Source organism: Gallinula chloropus (assembly GCF_964237585.1).
Source record: "Gallinula chloropus genome assembly, chromosome: 4".
NCBI lineage: Eukaryota > Metazoa > Chordata > Aves > Gruiformes > Rallidae > Gallinula > Gallinula chloropus.
This window is the reverse complement of record NC_140088.1, coordinates 74881643-74908818: the sequence shown is the minus strand read 5'-3', so window position 1 is coordinate 74908818 and position 27176 is coordinate 74881643. Positions and strand designations below refer to the sequence as shown.

At 40.8% G+C, this 27176-nt stretch overlaps 1 protein-coding gene across 1 annotated transcript in view; it reads right to left on the bottom strand.

Annotated features, from left to right (window-relative positions):
* Positions 1-27176, bottom strand: part of TECRL (trans-2,3-enoyl-CoA reductase like) — a gene marked incomplete at its 5' end in the record, with an annotated part of 64059 nt that overhangs the window by 4653 nt on the left and 32230 nt on the right. Inside the window, 6 exons of the mRNA XM_084262980.1 lie at positions 2742-2785; positions 4793-4865; positions 6634-6739; positions 9401-9516; positions 21525-21628; positions 22335-22379. Coding sequence (XP_084119106.1) covers positions 2742-2785; positions 4793-4865; positions 6634-6739; positions 9401-9516; positions 21525-21628; positions 22335-22379 — 488 coding nt within the window. The remainder of the gene's footprint in view (positions 1-2741; positions 2786-4792; positions 4866-6633; positions 6740-9400; positions 9517-21524; positions 21629-22334; positions 22380-27176) is intronic.

Genomic DNA, 27176 nt, shown 5'->3' with positions numbered 1-27176 from the left:
CTATTAATTTCTGGTTTTGAAGACTCATTTCTACTCTCAAATTGAAAAAATTCAGTGTTAAAAAGTTGTGTTTTCTCATATCATCTGTCATTCTAAATTTTGCAAGGCTGGAAAAATTAAGAAATTAAAATAAAAGGAAAAGTGCTAAAATCTAAAGATGTTAAAAGTGTGAACTCACAAAATTAATACAGAAAAAAAAGATTGTATTTTTTAGGCTAATTTTGAAAGTCATCCATAACAAACTTCAATTAAAAATAATTGAAAAGAACATGTAACATCATTTTATATTGAAATGTGCCATTATCTGAAATAACATTGTAGACAGCTTTGCTGAAGAATTTTCCCCTTTTCTACAGAGAGATTTCTGTGGGTTTTGTTAGGAAAGTTTAAATCAGTTCTATTAGCAAAGCTATTATTCTGCATGGATAAGTAGTCATGGGTCAAATCCTTCAGTCCTTTTATGTTTTTTAATTACAACTAACTGGCTGTCATCTATCATAAACACCAGATGTAAAACATTAAATAGCCAGAAAAGGAAATTCTATTATAAAATACCATATCAGAAGCTATAATTCTAGACATAGCAATAGAAGTAATTCTAATTTACGTACTTCCAATTATGAGCTAGGAACATGATTTTTCCTGATTACTATTATTTTAAAGAAAAAAAATTCAAAGTTAAAAGTGCTTTTGTGAAACACTATATATACTGAAATGTGCAATGCCCATACTATTGTGGAGCAAGAGAGATTCACACACTATAGTTAACACCTACTAATTCTATAATCAATTCTAAATAAAACAAGCATAGGGCATTTCTGCAGGGATTTTTATTGGCTTACCTTTGACTCTGCAGCTGCATTCTGCTGTAATTAGCTCTTATGTCCCTCTTTAGAAATGTGGCTGCCAATGCTCTATATCAAGAAGTACTGTTAAATGTAAGCTAGTCCTTAGTGTCTCAGATATAAAATATGGGGCAGTGGGGAATAGCAGAAAAAAATATTAGAGTATTTATGATGATAAAATATTGAAGTCTGGATATCATTCCCCACTCCTTATATTCTGTGTGTACCCTATGAGAAAAACATCCCTGCAAAAATTAATTTCTCCAAACATGAGGATCTCTCAGAAGGACCGGCTGACACTCTGCAAGTTGCTCAGCACTGCTGTTTACAGCAACTGCATATGTATACATTTGCATCAGGACATGTAATGAAGACAAGAGTTATAAGAGGTGGGCGTGTGGTGGGGGGAAAGAAATCTTCCAAATATTTTGTGCATTTGTTTTAGAAACCCATGAAAACAGCTTCAAATTATCTTATTTTGTATGTTGCTGCTTTAAATTCATTGTCTGGGAACCTGCCAGAACAAGATCTGAAAGGGAAAGGTTTTGAGCTTCCATGGGTTGGAAGTTCTCAAAAGGGCTGGAAGAATGTAGACCACAAGCCGGGTGCTGATGCAGATCTGAAGGGAACGGACATATTTTATGACCAGTGCCCCCAACAGGACTCTTCTCTGTGTGATGGCAGCATTTTCCATAAAAAGCTACAGCAGGTCATGTTACATAGAAGAGAGGAAGGAAGTTTCATTAGAAAAGATAATGACTTCTGTGCAGAGATTTTGATAAGGACTACTTTTACTGATAGCATACTGATTCGGGCAAGCAGTTTATTCAGTTTCAAGTAACCCCAGATCTTGGGAAGGGCGCAGACAGTAAGGTCTGGGCACACCACTGCCCACCACTGCCACAGCCTCCTGTCTCCACAGTACAGGATTATCACTTTTGGCTGTACAGCCTCACTGAGTGCATGAGCTACTTCTGAGTACTTTGCTTGTCTTTGCTATACCTTATTAGACCAGGAAAAGCTGAGAACTGCTTGGCCAAGCCCTAGAGAGAAACACTGCCAAAACTGATCTTTAAGGGTCCCAATTTTGAAAAGCATTTAAATATTGCTCAGGGCTTTTTTTTTTGGCTTTTTTTTTTTTTTTTTTTTTTTTGAAGGCTTTTCTGAACAATGTTTGCCTGAGCTTAGGCATGTTATTGCTTGTTATATTTCTGGAAACTGATCTGTACCTGACTTTCAAAGAGGCTGACTGTTTTGGCTACTGACCCATGCTTTCTTGGGTAAGTCGACACTCAGCATTTCCAAATGCAATTCCCACCAAGGACAGAAGAGAATATATACTTCTGTGTAACAATTCCTTCCTGAGCCCCTGTATCTCTATATGGTTACGTTCATTCAAACATCAGTGTCAGTAATCTCAGCCATACTTGGTCACCTGCACTTTCCCTTGGTTTAACCCATTTTGGCAGGTATTGTTTTTATTATTTTTAATGGCTGTTGAGGTTAAGTCACTCAGGGTACCCAGTACTATTGCAAAGTCTGCTTAAGATGTAACTCTTCACTGGTTTAAAAATGTCAAGTTCCAATCTATGTAAATATTACTGTTTTTACACAATTATGAGTAATAATAATGTTGATGATGTCCTTATGACTTTCAGGTACAGCACTTCATATTGTACTTTGTATAGGTAAATAGTATTAGTATTCCTGGCCTTAACAGATTATCGCTAAATCCAGCCAAAGGACACAGGGCAGTGCCCGTGGATGTGTATATATCTATGTAAGAGTGTGTGTGTATATACATATATACTAATGCATAGCATCATTACTGCACTTAGCTAAAATGTCAGTTATGCCTATTCCACAGTCATCAATAAAACTGAGTTTTTTACATACCAGAAAAGCAAGGGCAGCAAGAGAAACTTGTCTGTGGCCAAATGCTAGAAAACAGAATGAAATTATAAATTGCATTTTACGGTATGCACATGGTTTGCTATGGGTGAAATTAATCTAGTGCTGAGGAGCAGAAATACTTCTTTCCTGACAGGCTCTGCAGAGAGAATGGGTACTATCACACGTAATATGAAGGCAATGCAAATAGTAACAGCACTCTAGAAATGCCAGCCTCTTCACCACTGATCTCAAAGCAGTTTTCACTTAACTTTTTCTAGTATTTGTCAGCTTTATATATCCAGATGCTTTAATAAAGCTGCTGGTGGTGTTAAATTCCTCAGAAAAACAAGGAGAGGGAAGAAGTGAAGGTCAGTGGCAGAACCAGGCCAGGAATCACAGCCTTATCCATAAGCCTTTCTATCTCCATGAGCAGAGAGCCCAGGACATAACTTATCCATTATTCGTTTTGTTGTTGTTGTTGTAGTGAGGCTTTACTGCATAACTGCTATCTGCTTCACAGTCTGACCATACAAGAAGTATATTTAAGTATATATTTGCAGTGGTACAGACCACAGTAAAGCTGTACTTGTTCATCTCCAAAGGTTTATAGTTGTCAAGTAAACCTAGGAGACTGCTGAGGGACATAAACCATGTGCAAGTACCTTACTTCCCTGACCAAGTCTCATCAAGCCTTTACTTTTGAGAACCTTTTTTCTCTGTTTGGCACACGACTCCTCTGCATTGCCAAGGGCATGCACTAAAAACTCCTCCTCAGAACAGCTAGCACATGTCAACATGTGAGTATATACCTGCTAAGCAGATGTTCTTCATGGGCCCTTTGGTTTAATTTACTGCTTCTACATAGCATTCTGCAACTACCTGCTTGGCTTGCCTTTCCTTACCTGTCCCCAGACCAGCCATTTCTGGATATGGCTGTGGACGTCACCTGCTCCTGCATCCAAAGTAAGCCATTGATGTTTTACTGATACAGCTAACTCTGCCAGATGGCCAGTGATCTGCAGCATTAGATCCACATGCCTATAGTTGTCATTATAATGCAGTGGCAAGGAGTTAGAAATGCTTCTTCTGAATGCTTTGTAGGAAAGATGTGTCTTGAACAAATGACCTCATCTACAAAGAAGCTGTATCTACTGACTTGATGGCTAAAGACTTTGTCCAGGGTGGCTTCATCATTGTTTGCAGCATTACTATTGAAGACACACCAAATTCAACTGTCTTTCAATGAATTACATGATTTTGAAAGATAACTTTTGTGTTATTTTGAAAGAAAATAAAGTGTCATGTAGGAGAATTTGTGCTTGAAATAAATTAGTAATTTACCTGAGCATAAATCAAGATGGCAAAGCAAACCCTTTCTTCCAAAATCTCAAAGATAAGTATACGATGCACAGGAAAAGAAAGACCAAGGTATAGTAAGGAAAGTAAAGTAGCAGGAAACAAAACATGATAATTATGCTTGAAAGATCAAAATGTTCAGAGTAAACGAAATTAAAAAAAATGAAGAAACAACAGTGCAATAAAATACAAGAGAAAACAAAATGATTAATGAAATCTGGAGGCAAAAAACATAGGCTTTTTTCTTTCATTAATATCAACAGTTCTGATTGACTTTCACTGGTTTGCCATTTTAAAGAAAAAATCTTAATTTTCATAAAAAGGATGTATTTTTAGCAAATAAATATCTCCTGCAAGAAAATGCCATCTGATCTAGTTCTGCCCTGCATTCTTAATACAAATATTGTGAAGACGAGCAAAATATCTCAATCTTTGTGTTTTCTCCACTTGACCAATATTTCCAATTCATTAAACTGGACAGCACTTGACCATTGCTGAACAGGAACATACAGTCAGTAGCACAGCAGCAGTGCCTCCTGCACAACAGTCTTCCTTCTGAGAGGGAGTAAAGGCTGATCTCTGGCTAGATTAGTCATATTATCTCATGTAGGGGCCACCTATTGATTTTGGAGGACTTAAGGTTGCATACCAAAAACTTTTTAAAATCAAGCCCAGTTTTGCATTCTATTTATACATACATGGTGGCGTGTATCGGGGGTGGTTGATGTAGTATGCAATCCAGGAAGTGAATCCCCAGTAGAAGGCACAACCCTGGAATAGACAAAAGATAATTGCTTGGTTTGGTTTCATTTTTAAGAAAAGGCAATAAGCAAGTACAAACTATAATTTTATAAATACAAATTCTGGTAAATCCAAAACCTAGATGACCGTTGAAAGACTTTGCAGTGACTTCTAGAGTCACAGAATATAGATCTTTTTAAGTTGTTATGAAGCTACTAAAAAGAAAATAATAAAAGAACGTAGAGTGCAGATCTTTTGTCTTGTGTTGAAAGTGTTTTGTGCCTGTTGTAGGAATTGATATTTGTTTTCTCCTTCTTTGATTCTACTGTGAAGGGTACCTTTCTCGGAGTTGTACTATTAACTGTAGGCTGGTTCAAACAGCTGAGCTGTTTCTATACCTTAAACTCAACATTTCCAAGCAAGATAGATCAAGCCAAACAATACTAAAGTAGTCAACAAAATAGAGTAAAACTGAATAAGCCTGGGTTTACCCTGGAAAGAAAAAAAAAAAAATACACAGTTTTTATAGAGATATTTGAGCCCATCCACTGCATCTACTCCCACACATCCAGACCCACATCATCCTCTGGTTAAAAAGCAGCACCCCAGCTGCCTTTGCTTAGTGACTAAACCAGAGAGCCTGGGAAAGCCCAAGCAGAGATAATGTGATCACGTTGTTGCCATGTAGGGGTCACTGGTCCCATCCTTTGCACACGGGAAATACAAAACTCACCAGCCAAACAACCGAAACCACCCTGGGGAGCAGATAAAGCCTTTCTATGTGTCCAAGGGTCCCATGCTCAGTACCTTTTCAAGAAGAGCAGAGTGCTGGGAGTGGCTACAGCTCCATTGGATAAGTAGGGCTGCAAGTAAGGCTTTCTCATATTAATCTTTTTAAGCAATGCCACTGTGGTACATGTACCACAGACACAAGGAGACAATTGTAACTGTTGAATGCATTAATCATTTTGGAAATGCCCCTGTGGTTGTAAAGCCATTTAGGTTATGTTCCTCTTCCTTTTTCATTTTTTTTTCCTTTTTTACTTTTTTTCTTTTTTTCTTTTTTTTTTCTTTTTTTTAACATTGTGTACTGTAAGACATTTCTAAGTATGTGTCTCCTTTATGACTGGAACTGAGTCTTGCCCTTTGTCATGGCCATATGCTTATCTCCTTCGCTAAAATCTTAAGTGTCTGGTAAAATTTAAAAAGAGAGGGTCTTTACAGCACACTGAATGGGATGAGGAGTGGGGTGATACTGATAATTCCTGAGAATGAGTATGTGAAATAAAAGAAAGGAGATGCTGTGAGTAATGACACACACTTGAAATTCAGGAGGCTTTGGGAGACAGAAGTTTAGAGCAGCTCAGTATCTTCCTTCCCAAGGCCTCCACCCACAGAAGGAGAATATACTTTATTCTACTTGTACTTTGATTTTAGCTTCCTGATGCAAGGCCTGTCTCTTGCTCTATATTTATATTGCTCTGAGGAAGTGGAGTGTGATTTCTGTCAGCAGCTATCTCATAATAAAATACCATTTGGTCTAAAAAATATCCTGGACATGACAATCAGCCCCTTGGGTGGATGAGTCAAAGTGGACATTGCCATGCAGGAGCTAACATGGACATTGATTTCATAGAATCATAGGCATGACCCTGAAATTCTTCCTGTATTTTTATTTTGACTGATCATAATTTCTGGAGCTAGAAAATAAATTATTTTTTATTTTCCTGTCTTCTTTCAAGGGCTGCTTTGATATGAGGATATTTTTTCTTACACAAAATGATAAACATATTGTCACCTTTATCATATTTTTCAGAGGAGTGTGCCCGCCCGAAAACTTGTGAACAAATAACGTCTCCAGAAGATGTCTGATGTAGTGTAAACAGTGACAGAAGCAGGCCAAGCTGTAAGGAGAGGAGAGGGGGGGAAAAAAGGAAGTTTAGGTAAGTGAAAATTTGCTTTTTATTACTTCACAGTTTAATGTCACAAAAGGAATAAGGACTAATATTCCAAAACTGCAGAGTCATAGTGAACTTGTGGGATTTAAGATATTGTCTTAATTGGAGCATCTGGATCCAAAGATTAATGGAATCATTTTCAGTGTTATACAAAGTTGCTTTCATTTTGCAGGGAAGCATCTTATTTTTACTAACCTTGAATTAAAAAGAGCTCCTCAAGCATAGAATGTGATACATAGCCCTGACAAGGCATTAAAACAGGACAGCTGTGTATACAAGCAGGCGTCTGCTGTGCTTTTCCAAGAGACATCTCCCACATTTAAGGCCACCTTAATGCTCCTGTAGCATGTGCCTGACATTTAACAACATTCTGAATATCTTCTGAATGGTTTCCTTGTCCTTTGCCAACCCAAGTAGCTACATGGAGGTAGTTTGTATTTCATTTCCTTGAGGTCCCAAAATGAGATTTTGTTGCAAAGTTAATCCATTCTGATGGCTTTTTTGTTGCCTGTTACAAAGAAATGATGTAATTGTTGTAGAAATTATTATACTGATTCTCTTTTGAGGAAGATTATGAAACAATAACAGGCGTTGCTGATTTGCTTCCAAGAATGAGTTGCAGCTCATAGAGATTGAGTTTCAGAAACAAATGTCAAGAGTGATTCCTGGTGGCATTTTATCTTGGTTACATTTAGCATACTACCCGAGCTTGTCTCCCTGCAAACCAATTATAAGACACAAATGAAAAGTGGTTTTCAGCATGTGAAATCTCAAATATTTTTATTATGCATCTTGTATGGTAGCCAGAGTCAAAGATTAAACAATTTCAAAGTAATTAAACCAGAGAGAGTTGAGCTAAGAAAATTTCAAACAATTAATGAGTTATCCAAAGTCTGGAGCAAACTTCCAGCTTTGCTGGGAATTTGAAAATTAATTTGTCTCAGGATGAGGACCTCAGATGAACCCCTTAAGGAGTGGTCAGTGGAAGGATTCTGCACACCCCATGCCCACTTAAAAAAGGTAAAGGTGTTGCTGCCTCTTCTGTGCTACCAGAAACTGTCCCTCTAAGTATATGAGCAAGAGAAAGAAGGCAAGCTTCTTGTAGCTCTGGATTTGAATTCAACTATTCTGTGTTCTCATTCCCAGCTCCACTAACTCCCTTAATGTTTCCCAAGTCTCTGTTTCTCCATCTGTAAATGGTTTTATTACTCACTCTGTTTCCCTGTTGTATACCACCTCCCTTGATTCTGCAGTCATAGTGTGGAAAAATTACTGTGGGAAAGCTGTATAGTTACTCAAGGGTCCTAAGTCCCTGTGTGCCCTCCCACTTCCAGTGCTTCAATTTATGCAGCCAACAGGCTTTCCCTTATCATGTTCAACACCTCTGCCAGGCACCAATCCCCCAGAATGGGGACAATCATACTGATATAAAATAAGTTCCTTAAGACTGAGATTTCCCAGCCAGCCTGATGCACTAACCACCACCCTGTGGCTGGGTACAGTTGGTGGTGGCAGCACCTTGAACCTTCCTGGCAGTTATTTTGTATAGCTGCTTGCCACTTTTTTGTCTGTAACAGCTCTTAATCCCTCCCATTGATCATGCCTGCTTTGTTTCTTCCAGAGCCATTCAAAAAGCTTGGGAATGGCAGGGGCTGTCAGAGGTCATAAAAAGCTATCTTGGCTGGCTGTCCTTTCTTCCTTGCTTCTTGGCACAGTCTGGAGTTGTAGCAGATTAGCCTGATGCCTTTCCTTGTGGTCAGCTCCTACTGTGCTATATTGGGGAACGCCAAGTTTCCTTGTTAGCACTACTGTTCTGGTGATGGAGAGGAGCAAAGCTGTCTGGTTTACACTTATCTGTGGGCCCCTCTAACTTGTTTCTGTTACAGCTAGATATAACCTGAACTCTTCACTGTTCTGTAACAGTTTCATACTTTTTATGTTATTTGTTTATTTGTTCATAACTTTGCTTTGTCACTTCAGTCACTCAAATGTGCTGTGCACAGCCCTGGGAAACAACTGTAGTTTGAAGAGCTGAGTTTCAAAAATCAGATTGCCAGTTCTGAATTCCTGCAGTGCCTCTTTTGAGTTTCTTGTCCTGACTCATGACCAGCAGACCTCTTGAAATTCCTCCTTGCTGTGCCCAGGTGCAAGCTGGCGGGGTGGGGGGGTGGGGGTGGGGGGGGCCGTAGTTGTCTTCAGTGCTGGATGCTGATGCAACTCACTTTATGAGATGTAAAAAGACTGGGAGTGGGATACCTGAAGTCCTGTCCTCTTTTCTTTGTCAACCATGACTTTGCGTTACTACCTGCTGTGTTTATTACTTTACCTTCAGGCTGTGTGTCCAGAGTGCAAACCACTTGGGGAAAGTACTACATCTCCCACACTGCAACCAGGTGCAGTGACCACTATGGCTGGGATCCCATTTTTGCCCAGGCTGCTAAAAATGCCAAACCACTATTGGTGAGAACAGTCTGAAACTTCCACTGAGTCTGAAGCCAGGCCTGCTGTCTCCTCACACCCTGCCACCTCCGCAGCCCTGGAAAGGCAGCCTCCATCCCTCTGGCTCCTTGTCCTCTGGGAAATACCTGTCACCGAAGTGTCACTTACTGAACCACTGGGTGGCGGAAGTTCCTCGTACTTTCCACTTGGTCATAGATGGTCGAGAGACGAATGTAAAAGAGCAGGTATATTAGGAGAGGCCCGGTGTATTCTGTTAGAAAAAACTAGAAATTAAGAAGAAAATAGCTGTATCAGAGTGGGAAATTGTACTAGTAAAGGCATGAGAAAAAGCATACCCCTATCCACAATGCGTCCTTCCAATGTCATTTTGGTTTCATTCTGAGGACATAAATGACTCATAGATTTTTTTCTGCTGTCTGTTCAGCAAAGGAGCAATTTCCTCTAGGAAACCAGAGAGTGGTTTCTGTGTTAACCCAGTCAGGAAGGCCTCGTGGAAAGCAGTCGAAATCACAGCCATCTCCTCTTTATACTTTCGGCTGTGCCATCAGATGTGCCTATTTGGAATCTAAATAACAGAAAATCTAGGCCCAAAAGCTGAAGGCAGCTTGGTTTCTGCCAGTGCTTTTTGCAATTAAGTGATACACCAGTTAAAAACCAACCAAGCATGACAGAAACAAACACAGCTTTGAATCCTGGTTGCTAGCAGAGACATTTGGAAGGGAGGGATCTTTCCTTGAAATATGGTGGTGAGTGGAACAGCAGGCCCCTGCCTGCCTGACATATGGCACTTTGAGCTCTTGTTCAGTGGCCAAGTGGGACTTCTCCCTGTGCAGGTATCAGCAGAACTAGCCTGCAGTGGGCCAACTGGACAAATAAGTTACCCTCTAAACCAAAACCAAATAATTTTATCTCCCCACTGTCACTCCTGTTAGCCACAGAGAGCTGAGAGGAGATATGGGGGTGCAGAGAGAAGGGGGAGTTATCCTGACGCCATGAACCACCCTTGGTTTTACCTTCTGGCTCTGGTTTAGTACCACCTGTATTGCTTTTTGTTAGAGCACACTCTTAAGCCACAAACAGCTGGAGGAAGTAAAAACTGGTTAGAGTGATGTGAGGTTTGGATTTGATCATCTGTCCCCACTGGAATGAATCTCAGAATAAACTGGAAATGGTGTAGTACTACGAGTTTACAAGAACCAGCTACTGGCAAATCATAACAAGTTGCTTAAGGGGTAAAAGTTCATAGCTAACAGGCCATCTGGCCTTACTGTGTCTGTTTGCACTGCTATAGGATGGTAATGGATAAATACCTGTACTTTAAGGAAGCAACATTGAATTTAGACTGCCTTTCTTAAAAATAGTATTTGGCAGGCAGTACAACCCCCAGTGTGTTGTTCCTCTAATTGCTCTTCAGAAGAGCTTTGAAATGGAAAGGTTATCCTGCAGAAATACTCTGCAGCTAGGTTTCCTTCATTTGGGACTTCCAGTACCATTTCTTCTGCTCTGTTACAAGGGGGAAACTTTGGAATTTCAGCTTTTCATAGCAGAACTGTTTCCAAAAGTAACAGATGTAAGCGTACTTTACCCGGGAAACATCAAATTCTCTTTTTTTCCATGTGACACCATGATTTCTGTGCTCCATATAGACTCTGCGTGATCCCAAGGGAGGTTGTGTATAAATATATGAAAACATCTAATCAAAGAGTGTCTGTAAGCCCACATTGTTGTGGAACACACCACAGCCAAGGGCTTCTTAGAGGTTTGAATTGCAAGTGGTATGGGTTTATTCCTATCTGTGAGCCCACTGCGTTAGGCACTCTGTAAACACTGTTGGACACAGCCTCCACTATTAAAACCTAATACACTAAACACAGACAGTGGTATAGGAGATGGAGGTGCAGACAATATGGTCTGGGCAGGCCACTGTAAGTTGAGGTGCACCATAAAATAGACCCGTAACTGCCAGCTTTTGTCATCTGCTTGGCAGATTACGATCGGCTTTAGCCATTGGCAATCAAAGGCAAGTGTCGTTATTTTACTATTGATTACCAATTAATATATGCAATTAAGCATACCTAAGTATAGCTTCAGACTCATCCTATAGCTGACTAACTGCTGGGCTTGGGGAGTTAGTTGTCAGTTCAACCCATCATTTTTACAGATGATCAAAAAAACTAGGAAATTACTAAGATAACAGTTCCTGGTGAAATATCCTGGAAAAATAATAATCAACTTTTAAACAGAATCCTTTAATAACTTTGTATCTTGTGCTTTTTGGACAAAAGAAATATGGTTTTGTAAAAACCAAAAAGGTGACCATTTAAAAAACAGAGCATTTTTCTTCTGTGAAAATGTAGAAACCATCCAATATTCAGAACAAAATTACTTTGTCTTTTCCATCTTGTGTCCCTGCCTAGTTTGGGGGTTTGGGTTTGGTTTTTTGTGTGTGTGTGTGTGTATTTGGTGCAGTCAAATATGGTGGTCCAAGGTAAACACAAATATCTTTTCCTGGAGGAACATTATATCTCTATTACAGTATATATAGCTCAACAGAATTTAACATTGGAGTTCATCATTAACTCCCTGAAGAAAGAAAACAGGAGATTGGCCCTTTTATTCCATATCTGTACACTGTATTTTATACCTTGCACAGTGATCGGTTCTCTTAAATTCCTTCTCTCCAGTGTCTGGTACTATACACTCTATATATCTCTGATTCTCAGTGGCATAGCGAAAATGCTGTTCTTGAATCCAACCTCTCCCAGGCATGAGCTCCATACAGGGTGCTAAACTCAAGCTTCTTTAGCTGTCTTAATTATCAGGTCCTTGGAAACCTGACTCAGTAATACTTAAACTGGAAACATCCACTACATAAACAACAAAATGGAGATCTGAAATATGTCAAAAGAAAGCTCATGTAGGCATCTCCATCATTCAAGAGATGATGAGACAAATGGAAAAACAGTACAGGATATCTAATACACAAAGCAGCAAGACAACTCATCTGACATGAATCACATTATACCTGCTTCTTTTATCCCTGTTCAGAAGATCACACCGGTAAGACCTTACTGAACTGAGTTAATAACCAGGTCAGGAATAGTAATCCCAGACTTCATGAGGCAGAGAGTATATTTAGGGAGATATGAATACAGCAGAGGTGAAAGGTGCTCTTTAAAGTTATTCCAGGGAATGTGAGGTGAATTTTCTGGCAGGTAGGGGCAGCAGGCTTAGAGCTTGAAACCATCCAAACAGGATTACTACAGGGAATGGAAAGATTTTTTTTTTTTTTTTTTTTTATGTGAGTGAATTGTACCATGTATACTGGTTGGGAAAAGGCAGACAAGAACAACAGGAAGCTATAAACAGAAAGGGTGGAGTGGAGGGAGTCTGAAAAAAAGCCCAACAGAACCTTTATAGATGAACAGCCCACGGATTAGCAATCCGTGTTTATGACATGCCCTTTCTGTAATACCACACAACACACACACTATCTTGTATCATGTTGCCTTCTGGCACTGCCTCACATTATCTCATTTATGACAAACTGCAGAGCAGAGCTGAGGAAAGGCCATACAGCCTTTTCCGTACTGATCCCTTCCCACAGTTCTTTCCATGCCATGTAGGGGAAGTTTCCCAGTTCATTGGTGCTGATCACAGTGTCTTCTCTTCCATTGCCAATGGGACGCCTAGGTTCAAGTAGGGGAAGCAGAGGGAGTAGCGTGAGGATAATACCTGCAGCTGGGACAATGATTTTGGGTCATTGCCTGAAGCTCTGGGCACAGCAAGAGATACAAAATAGCTCAAGTGTGTCCCGAGGAACTTTGGACAAGCAGCTGCAGTGTATAAATTACCTAGTGGGCCGAGCTTGCTTTCTCTGATAAATGTGAGACAAAGGGACTAGTTGCCAGTCTGAGCCAGGGTCAGACTGAGACAGAATGTACCACAATAAGAGGAGGATCTACTGAACTTAGACAGACCAACTATTACACTGTGTGAGTATATAGAGAGCAGCCAGGATTTCTGAGAAACCCAAGAGAAACAGGCAGTCAAACCATCCCAAGTCCACAGATCACATAAAATTTAGCATCTAACTACCTTAGACTCTTTTTTGCAATCCCAAACCTAAGTGCTCTTGAGCTAATGATCATTAAGAGTCATTATTAATTTCTGGACTAATTTCCACTTCATATGCTTTGCTTCCTCATTAAAGTCCATTTAGTAACCTGGGGATGATAATGGCATAGTTTTAGCATCTCTAAATCTTCACTTTTTAAAAATTTTTGTATCTTCATGTTTGCAAAAATCCTCAGGAACAGCAGCTTTGCATCAAGTAGCACAGTTCTTAAGGGGTGCTTGAGTATTCAATTATTTTTGTTCCAGTTCTCATGGAACTGGCTCATTCATTCTACAAAACTCCGATAGCATTTGCACCTGAAACTTCCCTTATCTGGGCAGATTTTGCAGTAACTCGGCATCCAGGTGTATTTCATGCTGCAGCTCAATATTTACTGCAAATACCAGAGATAGAGATGGATTTTCTGTAGGATTTTATAGGCAAATTGCAGCTGACTCAGGACAACTTCCAGAGCTGGGGACTGAACAGTGATAGATGCTTTTTCTCCCTGAGCCAAACCTGTGCTCCCTTCGTGGGAAAAGAGAGGTAAAATCCCAGCTTCCTCCACTCTTTCCTAAGACTGAGCAGTCTGAAACCTCTTGTTTGCCATCAGACCACTTTATACTCCCCTTAAAACACAAGCCTTTGCATGTTTCTTTCCCAAAATGGAAAATTACTGCAAATTAACAAATGCTCTTCTTACGCACATGCGTATCTGCATGTTATATATGTCTGTACCTGTACATGTTCAGCAAAGCACTCAAGTTCTGTTTGTAATCAAACACAATGTGAGTTCAGATTTGGTGCCAGATCTTTATGGGGCTTTGACAGCATTTTGAAATCTGGCCAATAATGTGTCATTTTAAAATTTTTAAAATCAAATTTCATTTTAAAATTTACACATATTTTCTGCTATGTAGCTAGATAAATGAAATGGTACTTTTAAAGACTTGGGCATTAGCAGTAACCTCAACTAGCTCTTCCACAGTGGTTTTGGTCTAGAAGCCTGAAGACACTTTGCAAAGACGAAAATATTGGGTGGGGGTGGGGGGGTTTGCTACAGAACTGGAAACTGAGATACAGAGAAAATTCAGTGACTTGTCAAGGTCACCAGACAAGTCAGCAAGTCAGGCAAAGTCTGACAGAAGGGCACTTGGTCCTCCAAAATACTGGTTCACCTTCTGTTTCACTCTCCTCTGTGCTCTTATCCCTGGTGTGGGGTTGAGCAAAAGTTCCCCATGCAATATAATTTTGTCAGGCTTACACGTTCTAGAGTGACTAAAACTTCTCAAATTTGCCTAGATTGACAAACTGACAACCTTCCTAGTTACTCTGAATACAAATACGAAAGAGTCTACACTTAATCAGCACCATACAGCTCTTTCTTCCTTTAAGTAGCAAGAAAGGTTTAAGCATAAAGTTGTATATAACTGAAAGAAGCAACTCATTCTGTTCATGCTTACTGAATTCCCTTTACCTTTTTTTGTGTTTGCAACAGTAAAAACTCGAGGATATTATTACAAACACTTATGCATAGATCCTGCAGCCTGCACTGTGCTCAACAGCAACTAAAACGTTCACCCCTCACAATTAATTTTCCTAGTAGCTCCCTAACTCCCCTTGACACCTGAAAAATTGACATGCTGGCATGGTTCATCGTCAGCTTGTGACATTTGTTGCTGAGACCAAGAGAAATTATTGCAACACTGTTTGCCTTATTAGAAGCAGTGTCTGAGGAATCCCAATCAGCCAGTTGGGCAGTTTCAGAGGTCTCCTCTTCCCTTATCAGTCGACTTCACACTGCCACTGGGCAGTAACAAAGAGCCAAAAGTGCATGTGGCCCAAGGAGAGGCACAAACAATATAAAACCATGGCAAGAAATCAGGCAAATGCAAGCTGTTCCCTCCTGATAACCCTGGAGGTTGAAAACTATTAGACGTAATTAAATGAAGAATAAGACCAATCTTGTGTGTGTAGTTCGCCTTTGTGAAAGGTTAGAACATTCTGAAAGTTCATGGCATTTGACTGGGATCAGCTCAAGGCTTGGCCAGCTCTACCAAGGTAGAGCAACACTTAACTGTGTGTAATATTACGTGTTCAAGCAGAAACGTCTGCCAAGAACAAACTGCTAGCTGTAAAACAGAGATGCTTTGTATTACACATAATTCTATCTGGGAAACAGGCCGAATAGGAAATAGTGACTACTTTTTTTTCTTGAAGATCATCTTCTGTGATTAAATTATCTATTGATCCAAGAGTTTTAGCAATGAAAAAATATTTTAAAATCTATTTGGGGATTTCTCCCTCTTTGGCACTTTGTTGTTATTCTCAAGCCACTCACAGATTTAGAGAGTCACATGTTTTGCTTATTTGGCACTGCTGCTAAATTTTCCAGATAGCCACAGTTCCATGAAAAATCTTACTCAATTTGTAGGGTCCAGTCCCACAACTAACTCTATTTGAATTGGTTACAAAATATGCAAGCTCTGTGTTCAGTGACATTATCCACTGATAAGTCTCACGGATCCTCATCTCTCTCTCTTATCTTGGTCTCAAATTCCTTTCTAAGCAATGATCATATGAGCTTTTTACCATCTTCACACTGGCCTGCTAGTTTGCTGGGACTCACAGACTTCCCATTCTATTCTAATTGACTGCACTTCTATATCCTATTGAGAAGTTATAAGCCTTTATTGAAGTCTCTTCTTCCTATTCCCAAAGTAGGGAAAATATCTTAAGTTTTTCCCCATGGCAAACCCAAAGCTGACCTTGGTATAAGGAAGGTATAGAAAATGAGTCTTCAGCAGTTTGGATGCAAACCCATCAATATTCATAAAATGTTTCATATCACACTCATCCCACAGACTTCATGGGATTTTTCCACATTTACAGAACCAACTGAATGAACTCTGCCAGTCACTGTCAGAGCAAACTGATCCTCCCCTATTCACCACTCACCCACAGAGCAGAAAAACTTCAGTATACAGGCACTGTGAGAGTAAGAGCCGACCACACTGACCAAAATGCTGCCTTCCCTCTGACAGAACAGGCACACCTCGTTATTCAGTGCAGCCTGCACTATGTACACATGCCATACATACATAACCAGAAAGCTTCAAACTTGGATTTCTTGGCTTCTTGTTCATTGTCCACAATGTCTAACTTAGTGATTATTTTGTTTGCCAGACAGAAGGGAACAGTCCAATCACTCAGTGAACGTGTGGATTTTCAGATTTCAAAAATATTCTTGAATTTAAATAAGTATTAATCTATACATTTCTAAATTGAGCAGAATCCTATTTAATTGGAAAATTTGAAATTGTTCCAGAAAAAACATGTATAATGTAAACTTAAACCTATTAAATACATTTCTATTTTTCAGTTAGCTCTGGTTTATATCAGCAGAAGTCTATTGAACTGGTAATTCAGATCAGAGAGCACTATAGAATCAGAATGGTTTGGGTTGGAAGGGACCTTAAAAATCATCAAGTTCCAATGCCCCTGCCATGGGCAGGGACAGCCTCAACTACACCAGATTGCCTAAAGCCCCATCCAACCTGGCCTTGAACACTGCCTGGGAGGGAGCATCTACCACCTCTCTTGGCAACCTGTTCCAGGACCTCACCACCCTGACTGTAAAAAGTGCCTTCCTTGAATCTAATCTAAATCTACTGTCCTTCAGTTTAAGGCCATTATCCCTTTTCCTGTCACTCCATGCCCTTGTAAACATTCCCTCTATGTCTTTCTCATAGGTCCTTTTCAGGTACTGGAAGGCTGCTATAACTTCTCCCCATTTTTATCTGTGATTGTATCACAGACCTGTGTGGAATCAAAGTCATGGGGGGAGCTATAAAAACACAAAGCAAAAAAATGCACAACCTAAAGAACTATAACCTAAGCAAATGGAACAGTTCTGCTGCCAGCCTCAGTATTTTAAGCCTCTCAGGAGTCAAAGTATTTAAGCAATCCCTAATTTTAAATCACAGTTAAAAAATATTTACTGAAGTGCTGCGTTTTAGCGTGAATCTTACAAAATTCACAGACTTGGAGGTAAAATATATTTTTCACAGTTCTATGCTGTTTTCTCAGTTCTGTTTTGATCCTTCTGGTAGCCTGCCTGGGTTGCAACTAGACAACAGAAGCTGATAAATAAGAAATTGCCATCACTGCTCAAATGAGGAAAGCTTTCACAGATGTCTGAATTTCAGCAATAAGAATGGCTTTCTTTTTCCTTTTCACTATGGCAGCAGTATGCATTCTTAGCAGTAAATCAGCCATGCTTCAAAAAGTCACATCACAGAATCACAGAGCAGTAGGGGTTGGAAGAGACCTCTGGAGATCATCTAGTCCAGTCCCCCTGCTAAAGCAGGATCACCTAGAGCCGGCTGTACAGAATCACAGGTTTTGAGTATTTTCAGAGAAGGAGACTCCCCAGCCTCTCTGGGCAGCCTGTCCCAGTGCTCAAGTTTATCCTCATGTTGAGATGGGACTTCCAGTGTTCCAGTTGGTGCCCATTGCCCCTTGTCCTGTTGCTGAGCATCACTTAAAAGAGTCTGGGTCCATCCTCTTGACATCTACCCTTTAGATATTTATACGCACTGATCAGATCCCTTCCCAGTCTTCTCTTCCCCAAGCTAAACAGGCCCAGCACTCTCAGCCTTGCACTGCATTGCAATATATAAAAAGATGTCTCTGTCAAATATGCTTAGACCCAAAATTGGACAGATTAAAAATAAAACCTATCACTCCAGTGGTGGGAATTTCAAACACCCCTGGGGGCACAATCTTTGCAGGAGGTATATAGAAAAGATCTGTAAACTCTGCTCCCATTAGTATCTCTGCAGCATCAGTCACCAAACCTCAACTATCCCTTCCAGGTGTAGGGTAAAGGAATTGGTAAATCTTGTGCAGAAGTAAATTATGTGTTTCAGATAATATTTGTTTTACAAAAAAGAAGGCAGAGTGGAGAGGGAGAGTTCTAACAAAATCCATTCTACTAAGAAAGAGGTTTTGTTTTCTCCCTGAATTGCTTTCTGGAGATGAGCCTTGAGGGCCTCCATTTATCTAAAAGAGACATCTGAGGTTGGATTTCTACCCACATTAACCCAGGAAAGGCCCTCATTCTCAAAAACAACTGACAAGTAATTGTTCCAGTGAAGGAGAACTGCAAATCCCTCAACCCAGTTTGTCTTCTCTCCTCTTTCAGTGCAACCCAGCCTCTAGAACTTGCTGAAATCTGGTCAACCAGTATCAGAACTGTAGTGTAACCTGAGCCCAGGGGAAGTCTGGCTTTCAGTATAGAAAACACAAAAAATATTTCGGTCACTGTGCAACTATGCTTCAAGAAGAGTGAAGATGAGAAGGAAACATCCTTCCTACAAAGCATTAGCCTCTTACAGAGGGACTAAGTAGACAATAGGTGACCAAACTCTGCAATCTTTTATTTTACAACATGTCTGAAGAGGGTACTGCTCCCAGGAGGTGGAGGTGGGTACTACACGCCCCTTTTACAAAACACAGGTCCATTGTCTTGGTGTAGATCCCCAGCACTGGAGGTCTTAGTATTCTTTATCCTCAAGTGGGCATATCAGGTGTGACCTCCAATGAGGTGACAAAGCCCTGGAGGACTCACTTTAGTTTTTTCCCTGGACAGATCCATGTCCAATGCATTGACCTCTGGAACACCAACATATCTCCATGTGCTTCTGTGTCTATTTTTGGAGTACAGACCTGATTGTGGCCCTTTGTACCTCAGCTATCATTTTGCTGACAAGATAAGAATATTTTTGTTCTGTTCCTTGTGTATTTAAATGTCAACCCTTTAAATCAGAAGCATTTCTCACTGTGTGCATAAATCTAATAGAGCATCAAGGGGGATGGGAGAATGGGAACTCTAAGCGCAATAAAAATGGCAGTAAAACTATATATATCCTATGTACAAATACATCCTTAATTGCTATTGTTAGAATACAATCTTCTAGGAACTTTTTCTCTATTGCTATGGACTAGCTATAACATAAAAATCTCTTGACTGTGTAAATGATGTGGCTAGGAAGAAGATTTCTCCCGCTGAGAACGGAGACAATTTAGAATACGGAACAGAATGAGATAACATGAATATTCAGAAACTCCTGGAGTCCACTTTCTGCACACACAGATTAAATCATAAAAAAAATGCCACTGCCTGCAGTATCAATGCCTAGTCATAACTGCACTATTTATAATGGGATATTAAGCTTTAGTTATGTTACTGTCTTAGGCTACATAAACCACCAGGAAAGGAGAGAATAAATAAGGTTCTTGCAGATTACTTACTTGTACAGAACAGGAGGCTGCACTACTCACAATTGTGCTTTGCAAGGAAATGCCGTGGTTGAGAGGTGGCCGGGTGGGTTGGAAATGGAAAGAGCAAGCCAGCCAGCATTAACCACTATGGCCTCAGCAGGTCATTAATCAGTATGGGAACAGTGGGGTAAAGCCTCAGCCCTGGTAAACTCGCAGATCTTTACTGAAATGGGTAGGTCACACAGTGTGAACTGCTCTAACTCCACTGATGTAAACTGCTTGCCACCACCTGGGTACTTGGGTCCTGTTGTTAGAAGTGAGAAGGAAAAATATATATCATGTTCTTGTTCACAGGGGCTAAAACATCCCAGAGTTTGCACCGCCTGGGGATAGCTGCTCGCCTGGAGAGAGAAATGCATGTGAGCTTGAGCAGGTGAGATGGGTACGTGACCTTAGGGTGCTGATCCAGAAGCTGACTCTTCCAAAAATCAAGCGCAGTTCTGGCAGTAACAACCAGCTTGAGTGTACTGTTTCACGGATAAGGGGCTGTAAAACAGCATGTCCATTCTAAGCATCTTGTAGCAATTCTTCCTAGCCCACAGCCCTTGAGACAGGAGTCAATACCATGATCTGCAAGCTGTTTAAAGACCTGACACTCCATATGAGAGTGCCATCCATACAGGCACAGCCAAGGAAGGACAGTGGTCCTTATGGTGATCCCATGTGATCAGGGTGAGATCTATGGGCTGCCTGAGGTAAGAATCTAATAGTCTAGCCTACAGCCATGATGCCAGATAGGAAAAACTAATTTGCTTCATTAAAGGAACTGAAAGCAATTGGTGGGGATTTTTTTCATTGCTGTGAATAGTTTTAGCAAGGCTTTTATGGCTTTCAGAAACTGTAATTCATGTTTCTCACTGCAGAAATCATGAATCTTGTTACCTAATATGCAGATGTGGGCTGTGTGTTACTCCAAGTAATACAATGCATGCAAACTACAGCAAAAGCTAGATCAGTCTAGGAGTGAAACCACTCTCAGCTCCACCACCTATGCCTGCAGTGGGACATTGGAAAGGTCTCTTCGCCCCCCATTGCTTCACCATCCTTTAAACCCCGGAAGTCTTTGGACTGTGAAAGAATTGAATCTTTCACTTCTTTGCTTAGATGAGCCTGTAAGGTTAGAGTTCCCCAGAAACCCACTCAGGTGGAACACCTTGCCTCTCTCCCACCATTCTGACCTTCCCACAGCTGCTTACAGGAAAACAACTGAAGTCAAACAGAGACCAGAAGTAAAAACAGACTATGGTTCTACCTATAGCATAATACAGGTGTTGTTGCTCATTATGAATGGTTTTGTTTTACAAAGACATTCAAAAGTTTTGTTGGGCATCTCCTGCTTGGAAACCTTGGCCTCGCTACTCTCAGTACAGCTCCTCCTGTGAACAGAGTAGGACATTCCCATCCAATAATTTCCCTGCTTCAGTAACAGGATCACCAGAATTTCATTTTTTACTTTTTACTACCCTTCCTCTTTCAAAGCTGGGGAGCCTTGCTGCAAATGAATCTATTTGGCTATGGGTCCTGCACAGGCATATATAAACCTTGGATAAGTTAAAATTTTGGTAAAAATTGATATTTTGTTTTTACTCAGGCAATATTTTTGTGTCCACCTTCTAATTTCTAATTGGATGTGAGAGTTAGATCATTGATAACTTGGCTCATAGCCATTTAATTCTGTTTTGACTGCTGATAAAGTAATTACACCATTTGACTTAGGGAAGGACAGGCTGAGGAAGTTGGAGTAATTTGATGCTAAAACACATTGTACATTAAGATGTACCATGTTGATCATTACAAGGACATACTTACTGTGGTCCAACTGACCTGCTGACCCAGGTCTGTAAAATACAGTGTAATGATGGAAGAAACAGCAAGGCTTTGAATGTTAATGGAATCCTTCAAATAGGGTCCATCTGCAATGACAAAAAGGGAAGAGGAGATGTAAAACAGGCACCTTCTCAGAAGCTCATCATAACACGTAGGTTGCCCTGCTAATGGTCAAGGTGTAAGCCCAGCTTGGATTCTGATTTAGTTTGGTGATTCAGAACTTATTCTCCAGGTTAGTAACTCAGAGCATTTCTATGAGAGCTATTCTCCTCTTTTGTTAAAATAAGTATTAGGCTGACGTGACACTGGATGGCAATGCATAGCAATTGTCACAATGCTATCTCTGTTAATCTAGACCATTAGAGACACACCATGCAATCGCACAGACAATTTCATAGAGCACTTTTTATTCTGTCTTGCAAGACTAATGGGAAAGCCAATGTTATGCTCTGTCTCCCTCACAGATATCTTTTGCTGAAGCATTTGAAATCTCAGGCTATTTTACAATAGGTGGCACCATCATAATGAACGCAATTTCTTGGGCAACGTCTGTCTGACCTAGGCAGACCTGGGTTTCTGAGCATTACAGCCCTTTTCACAGTACTCTGAGGCATCCAATTCCTGTTGTGATGGACATACAGTGTACAGGCAGAGATATAAAATGTCAATACCTGGTTATCTTTTAATTTTTTTAAATAGAAGCAGTGAGCTGGATATTAGAAAACCCCAACAGCCACCACTAGACGATTAGTAATACGTTAGTTGGCTGTATTCAATCATACGAATACTTACCGCGCTCCAGCTGCAGGCCAACACGGGAAGGGTACCACTGGGGACCTGTTCAAATCACAAAGCAGGGCTGCTGATTTCATGGTGAAGGATCTAAATTTCTCTCTCTTTTTAGCTGATAGCTACAAAGGTTAGATTAAAAAACTATCTTCTCTTTCAGTCTCAGCTATATAATTTCAGGACAATACAAGAGGGCTAGGAGGACCACACAGTGGGAAGCACAGAGAAGACACCTTTTTACTATGTTTGCCAGAACTCTATGAAACGTGCCAGTCTTTCCCCTCTCCAAAATTCTGCTTGTTCCACAGTCTCATCCAAAAGGGTTGTTTTTTCCCCATTTAGGAATATAAAACCTGGCTAGGGACGTGCAGCTAGCATTAGTTCTTAATCACAGATTAATCAAGCAAGTAGAGACACAAAAAGTTGAGATGCACCTGGGTAGACCCTGAGATGTCTTGCAGGACTTGAATGCTGGCCCTGCTCTTGGCAGGATCCTGGATCAGATGAGATCTAGAGGTTGCTTTGACCTTAAAGATATTTTAGGATGATCAGAAGAGCCTGTCCACCCCACCAGCTACCAGCTGGAGGTGAAGGAAAGCTGTACATAGCGTGTGCTGCACCCACTGTGCAGTGGCACCCAGAACACTCTTATTTCCAAAACACTTGGTCTGAGTTTTGTAAGCAAGAAGAGGTATTAGATGAACCCATGAACCAGGGTTAATAGCAGGAGGTGAGACATCCATCAAGTAAGTTGCAGACATTTTTTTTCAAGGTACCACAACAATCCATGGGTATTAAAGATAACAAAAGGAAGATAGAGAAAGAGCAGCTGTCTGACTTGTCAAGGAAGATATGATTTGCTCCAGGACAGCAGATATCAATAGTTATTTGGGAGCCTGAAATGCAATGTACTTGTGTTAAATTGGAATCTTTCCTTCAGCACCCGCCCCCCCCCCCCCCCCCCCATATTACAGTATGTTTCAATAAAAGCCAATTTACCTGATCCTGTGGCAATGCACTTTTAGATATGGCTCATAATCTTCACAAGGGCAAACAGAGGTTGTGCGTTTAAGCACATCATCCCACATTTCCAGCCCTTTAGCCTCAGTACACCATTATGTTCAAACGTACTCAAGGATTTAGACAGATGGAAGGGGGCCTTTGCTGCTGCTTGTCTGCAGTGACCTTGTTATAACACTACTGTGTCTCTCTGGTTTAGAGATCATCCTTGGGGTGCTGTATTTTGCTGGAAGGACCTGGAATTAGCTGTTTGGATGTTTCTTCTCAGCTCTTGCTGTTGGTGGGAGGCCACTAACAACTGTCAAGTGGAAATGTTATGGAAATGGAGTGGGGGACAAATTCCAAACACTTCTGTATTTGTAAGCAAGTAGGTTTTAGTCTAAACATGAAAGTTTCCCACCTTCAGTCTTTATTGGAAGCAGACTTTAGCAAGGCTGTTCTCTAGTCTTAGCTGCTCGGGGTGCTGCAAAAATCCTCATTGCTTTATGATGCCACCTTATTCCTCAGGAGGTCTCAGAGGTCTGGCTGGTCTGCTTTCCCAGCCTGATAAGACTTATTTCAGAGAGAGGAAACTCCACACATTCCTAGGCATCAGAGATTTGCCTGGTTACCACCTGGTAGCAATCAGCCAAGGGCTACACTTGTCATCATTTACCTGCCTTCCTCTTGTGACTGTTTTCTGCAAGGACCCTTCAGAGCTCTCACTAAAACAGCTCTGGATTTCTATTTGGCAGTGCAGGAAGCCATTCCAATCCAACTTGACTCTGACAAGCACACATTCGTGTCATTCCTACAAAAGAGCTCTCCTTTCTTTAAACAGTGAAAAGAAGCCAAGTGCGGTGAATAATTATCACCCATATTAATTCTTGCTACTGCCTGTGAGAATACAGAGCTGGTGGCCCTCTTGGATACCTGGAGCCAGTTCTGTCTGGCAGATTAGCCCCGCTGCCATCAGCAGGAGCTCAGAAGTGCATGTGGAGAGTGCCTGCTCCCAGACAGAGCAAACAAGCACTCACTAAAAGCACAGCCGCAGCTCCGAGCGACACTCAAAGGCCGCTCCATGCTCCCACACCTGGCAAAGCTCCCTTGCCTCCCGTCTAAAGCTGGATGGTTTCTCTTTTCCAGGGTTGTGTCAGGGTGGTTTTGGGTTGGGTTTTTTTTTTTTTATTTTTCAGTAGGGTTTACTTCCCAGTTTATTCTTATTAATGATTTCCATCTGTGCCTCCTGCAGAGATTAATGGCAGTGCAAGAGCTTGTGTGACTGAAGTTTAACTTGTAACTCCTGTTGCGTCTAAAATCAGATGTGTTATTTTTCACTTTCTGACACTGGGATGGTGCGTCAGAGCTCAGCCACATGGTACTCAGGAGGTCACAGTCTCTGTGTATTCTTTGTGCTCAGCAGAGCTGTTCAGCTCCCTTATGAGGATTATGGGTTTGGCTATGCATTTCACGCTTGGAACAAAGTTGTAAAAATAACATTTCAGCCCACTTACATCCCAGACTGGTTCTGACTTGAAAAAGCTGACCAGAAAATAAGAATGGGAATCACAGTTGAAACCAACAGATCTATTTAGCCAATATTATATCCTCTAATATTTAGCTGCTATTGTAGTTCCTCCATGACATTTCTTGGGGTTTTGACATTTGTGTAGAACTGGTTTGGCTCCTTTCTTTGCAGAGTGTTTGAAGAGATATTGAAATATCTTCCTGTTTTTCCATCTATTTGATTATTTCTGCCCTCCTGACTTACCCTTTTCTTGAGGGATGTTTGACTGGACAGGCAGAGAATTGGGCTGAGAGGAACCTAATGAAATTCAACAAGGGCAAGTGTAGAGTCCTGCACCTAGAGAAGAGTAACGCCAGGCACCAGTACAGCTTTGGAGTTGACCTGCTGTGAAGCAGCACTGCAGGAAGGTCCAGGGAGTCCTGGTGGACAACAAGCTCTCCATGAGCCAGCAGTGTGAACTTGTGGCCACGAAGGCCAATGGTGTCCTTGGGTGTGTTAAGAAGACCATGGCCAGCAGATCAAGCGAAGTTATCCTCCCCCCTCAACTCTGCCCTGATGAGGCTACATCTGAAGTGCTGTGTCCAGTTCTGGGCTCCCCAGTTAAAGAAAGAGAAGGAGCTACTGAGGACAATCCAGCAGAGGGCTACAAAGACGATGAGGGGACTGGCACATCTCTCACATGAGGAAAGGCTGAGAGAGCTGGGTCTGTTTAGCCTGGAGAAGGGAAGACTGAAGGGCTATCTGATCAATACTTATAAATATCTAAAGGGGGGATGTCACGAGGATGGACCTAGACCCTTCCCAGTGGTGCCTAGTGACAGGACAAGGGACAACAGGCAGAAACTGGAACACGGAAAGTTCTACCTGCATATGAGGAAAAACTTCACTCATAGTGAACTCAGAGAGGCCCTGGTCTCCATCTCTGGAGACATTCAAAACCTACCTGGACATGATGCTGTGCAACCAGCAACAACCAGATGATCCTGCTTTAGCAGGGGGGCGTGGACTGGATGATCTCCAGAGGTCCCTTCCAACCCTTACCATTCTGTGATTTTCCAATTCTGTGATTGTATGGACACTCCCCAACTGAATGTCCTTTCCTGCCCAAACTGTTCTATGATTCATTCTATTATAATTCAGACAATGCTCCTTCTATGTATAGAGGCTTCCTTGAGACTGGAAGTGTAAACAATTTGTGATGAGTCTTAAGCATTTGTTACCTCATACCATCTTGTCTACCAGAAATCAGTTCCAACTTTGTGGAAAAAAATCCATGGTTTTGTTAAAACCAGTTAAATATTTTTAATGCCATTACCTTTAAATCATCATAATTTTTCAGTACAGGATGATATTTCTAGGAAAAATATTTAATTTTGGATGCGTTATGTGTTGTACCTGCCAGTATATAGAACAGAAATTAAAGCATAAGCAAACTGACAGAATATGGACTAGATGATCTCTAGAGGTCCCTTCCAAACCTAATGATTCTGTGATATACATCCTGACATCCACCTTTAACTTGACCATACCCAACGATGAAAACACCTATTAATACTGGATATAAAAGGAGGTGTGGTGCTATTAAACAACCACCCAAACTCTTGCTAAAATGACAGCTTCAGTTCCATGCCCAGCTTCCAATACTACTGTGTAAAGATGCACAGAAAACCAGGTTCTACTGGTCCCACTGCTCACACAGTTTTTCACTGCATTTATACTGGAATTTCACTAAATAAACCAGCTGAAAATCACAGGAACTGAGGACAGTTTTAAAAGCCTGTATGCATTTTTAAAAGCATCCAAATGTACTCTCCATCCACATGATTCAAATTGACCTTAATGTATGCTCCACCACTTAAATATCACAAGATATTTTTAAAATTTAACAACTAAGAAATCTAAGTACTAGGTACTATCCAATGGGTATGAAATTGAAGGGGTCAGTCTAATTTTCATTAAGTGCCATAAAGAACCTTCCATAAAAATTCTTTACTGATCTGGCTGTTCTGTGGTAGATTACACAATCAAACGCCTGTTTGTCGTGAAGTGCTTATGAAGTTACATGAAACTGCATGAGAGCAAACGAGTAACACAACGAAGACTTATCTTGCTGAGAAATTCAGTGTGTTCATCAGAATATGGCCCTGCAAAAGTAATTCTGCTGGGGAGTGAGGAGCCTAAGAAATGCAAAGCAGAGCTGACGGACGCAGTTTGGAGATAATTAGCAGATTGACTTTCCATGAACAGCTAATTTTATTATCAGTTAAATTGTTTGCTTCTCATTGTATTTCACCACCCATGCATCTCTAATAGCCTTA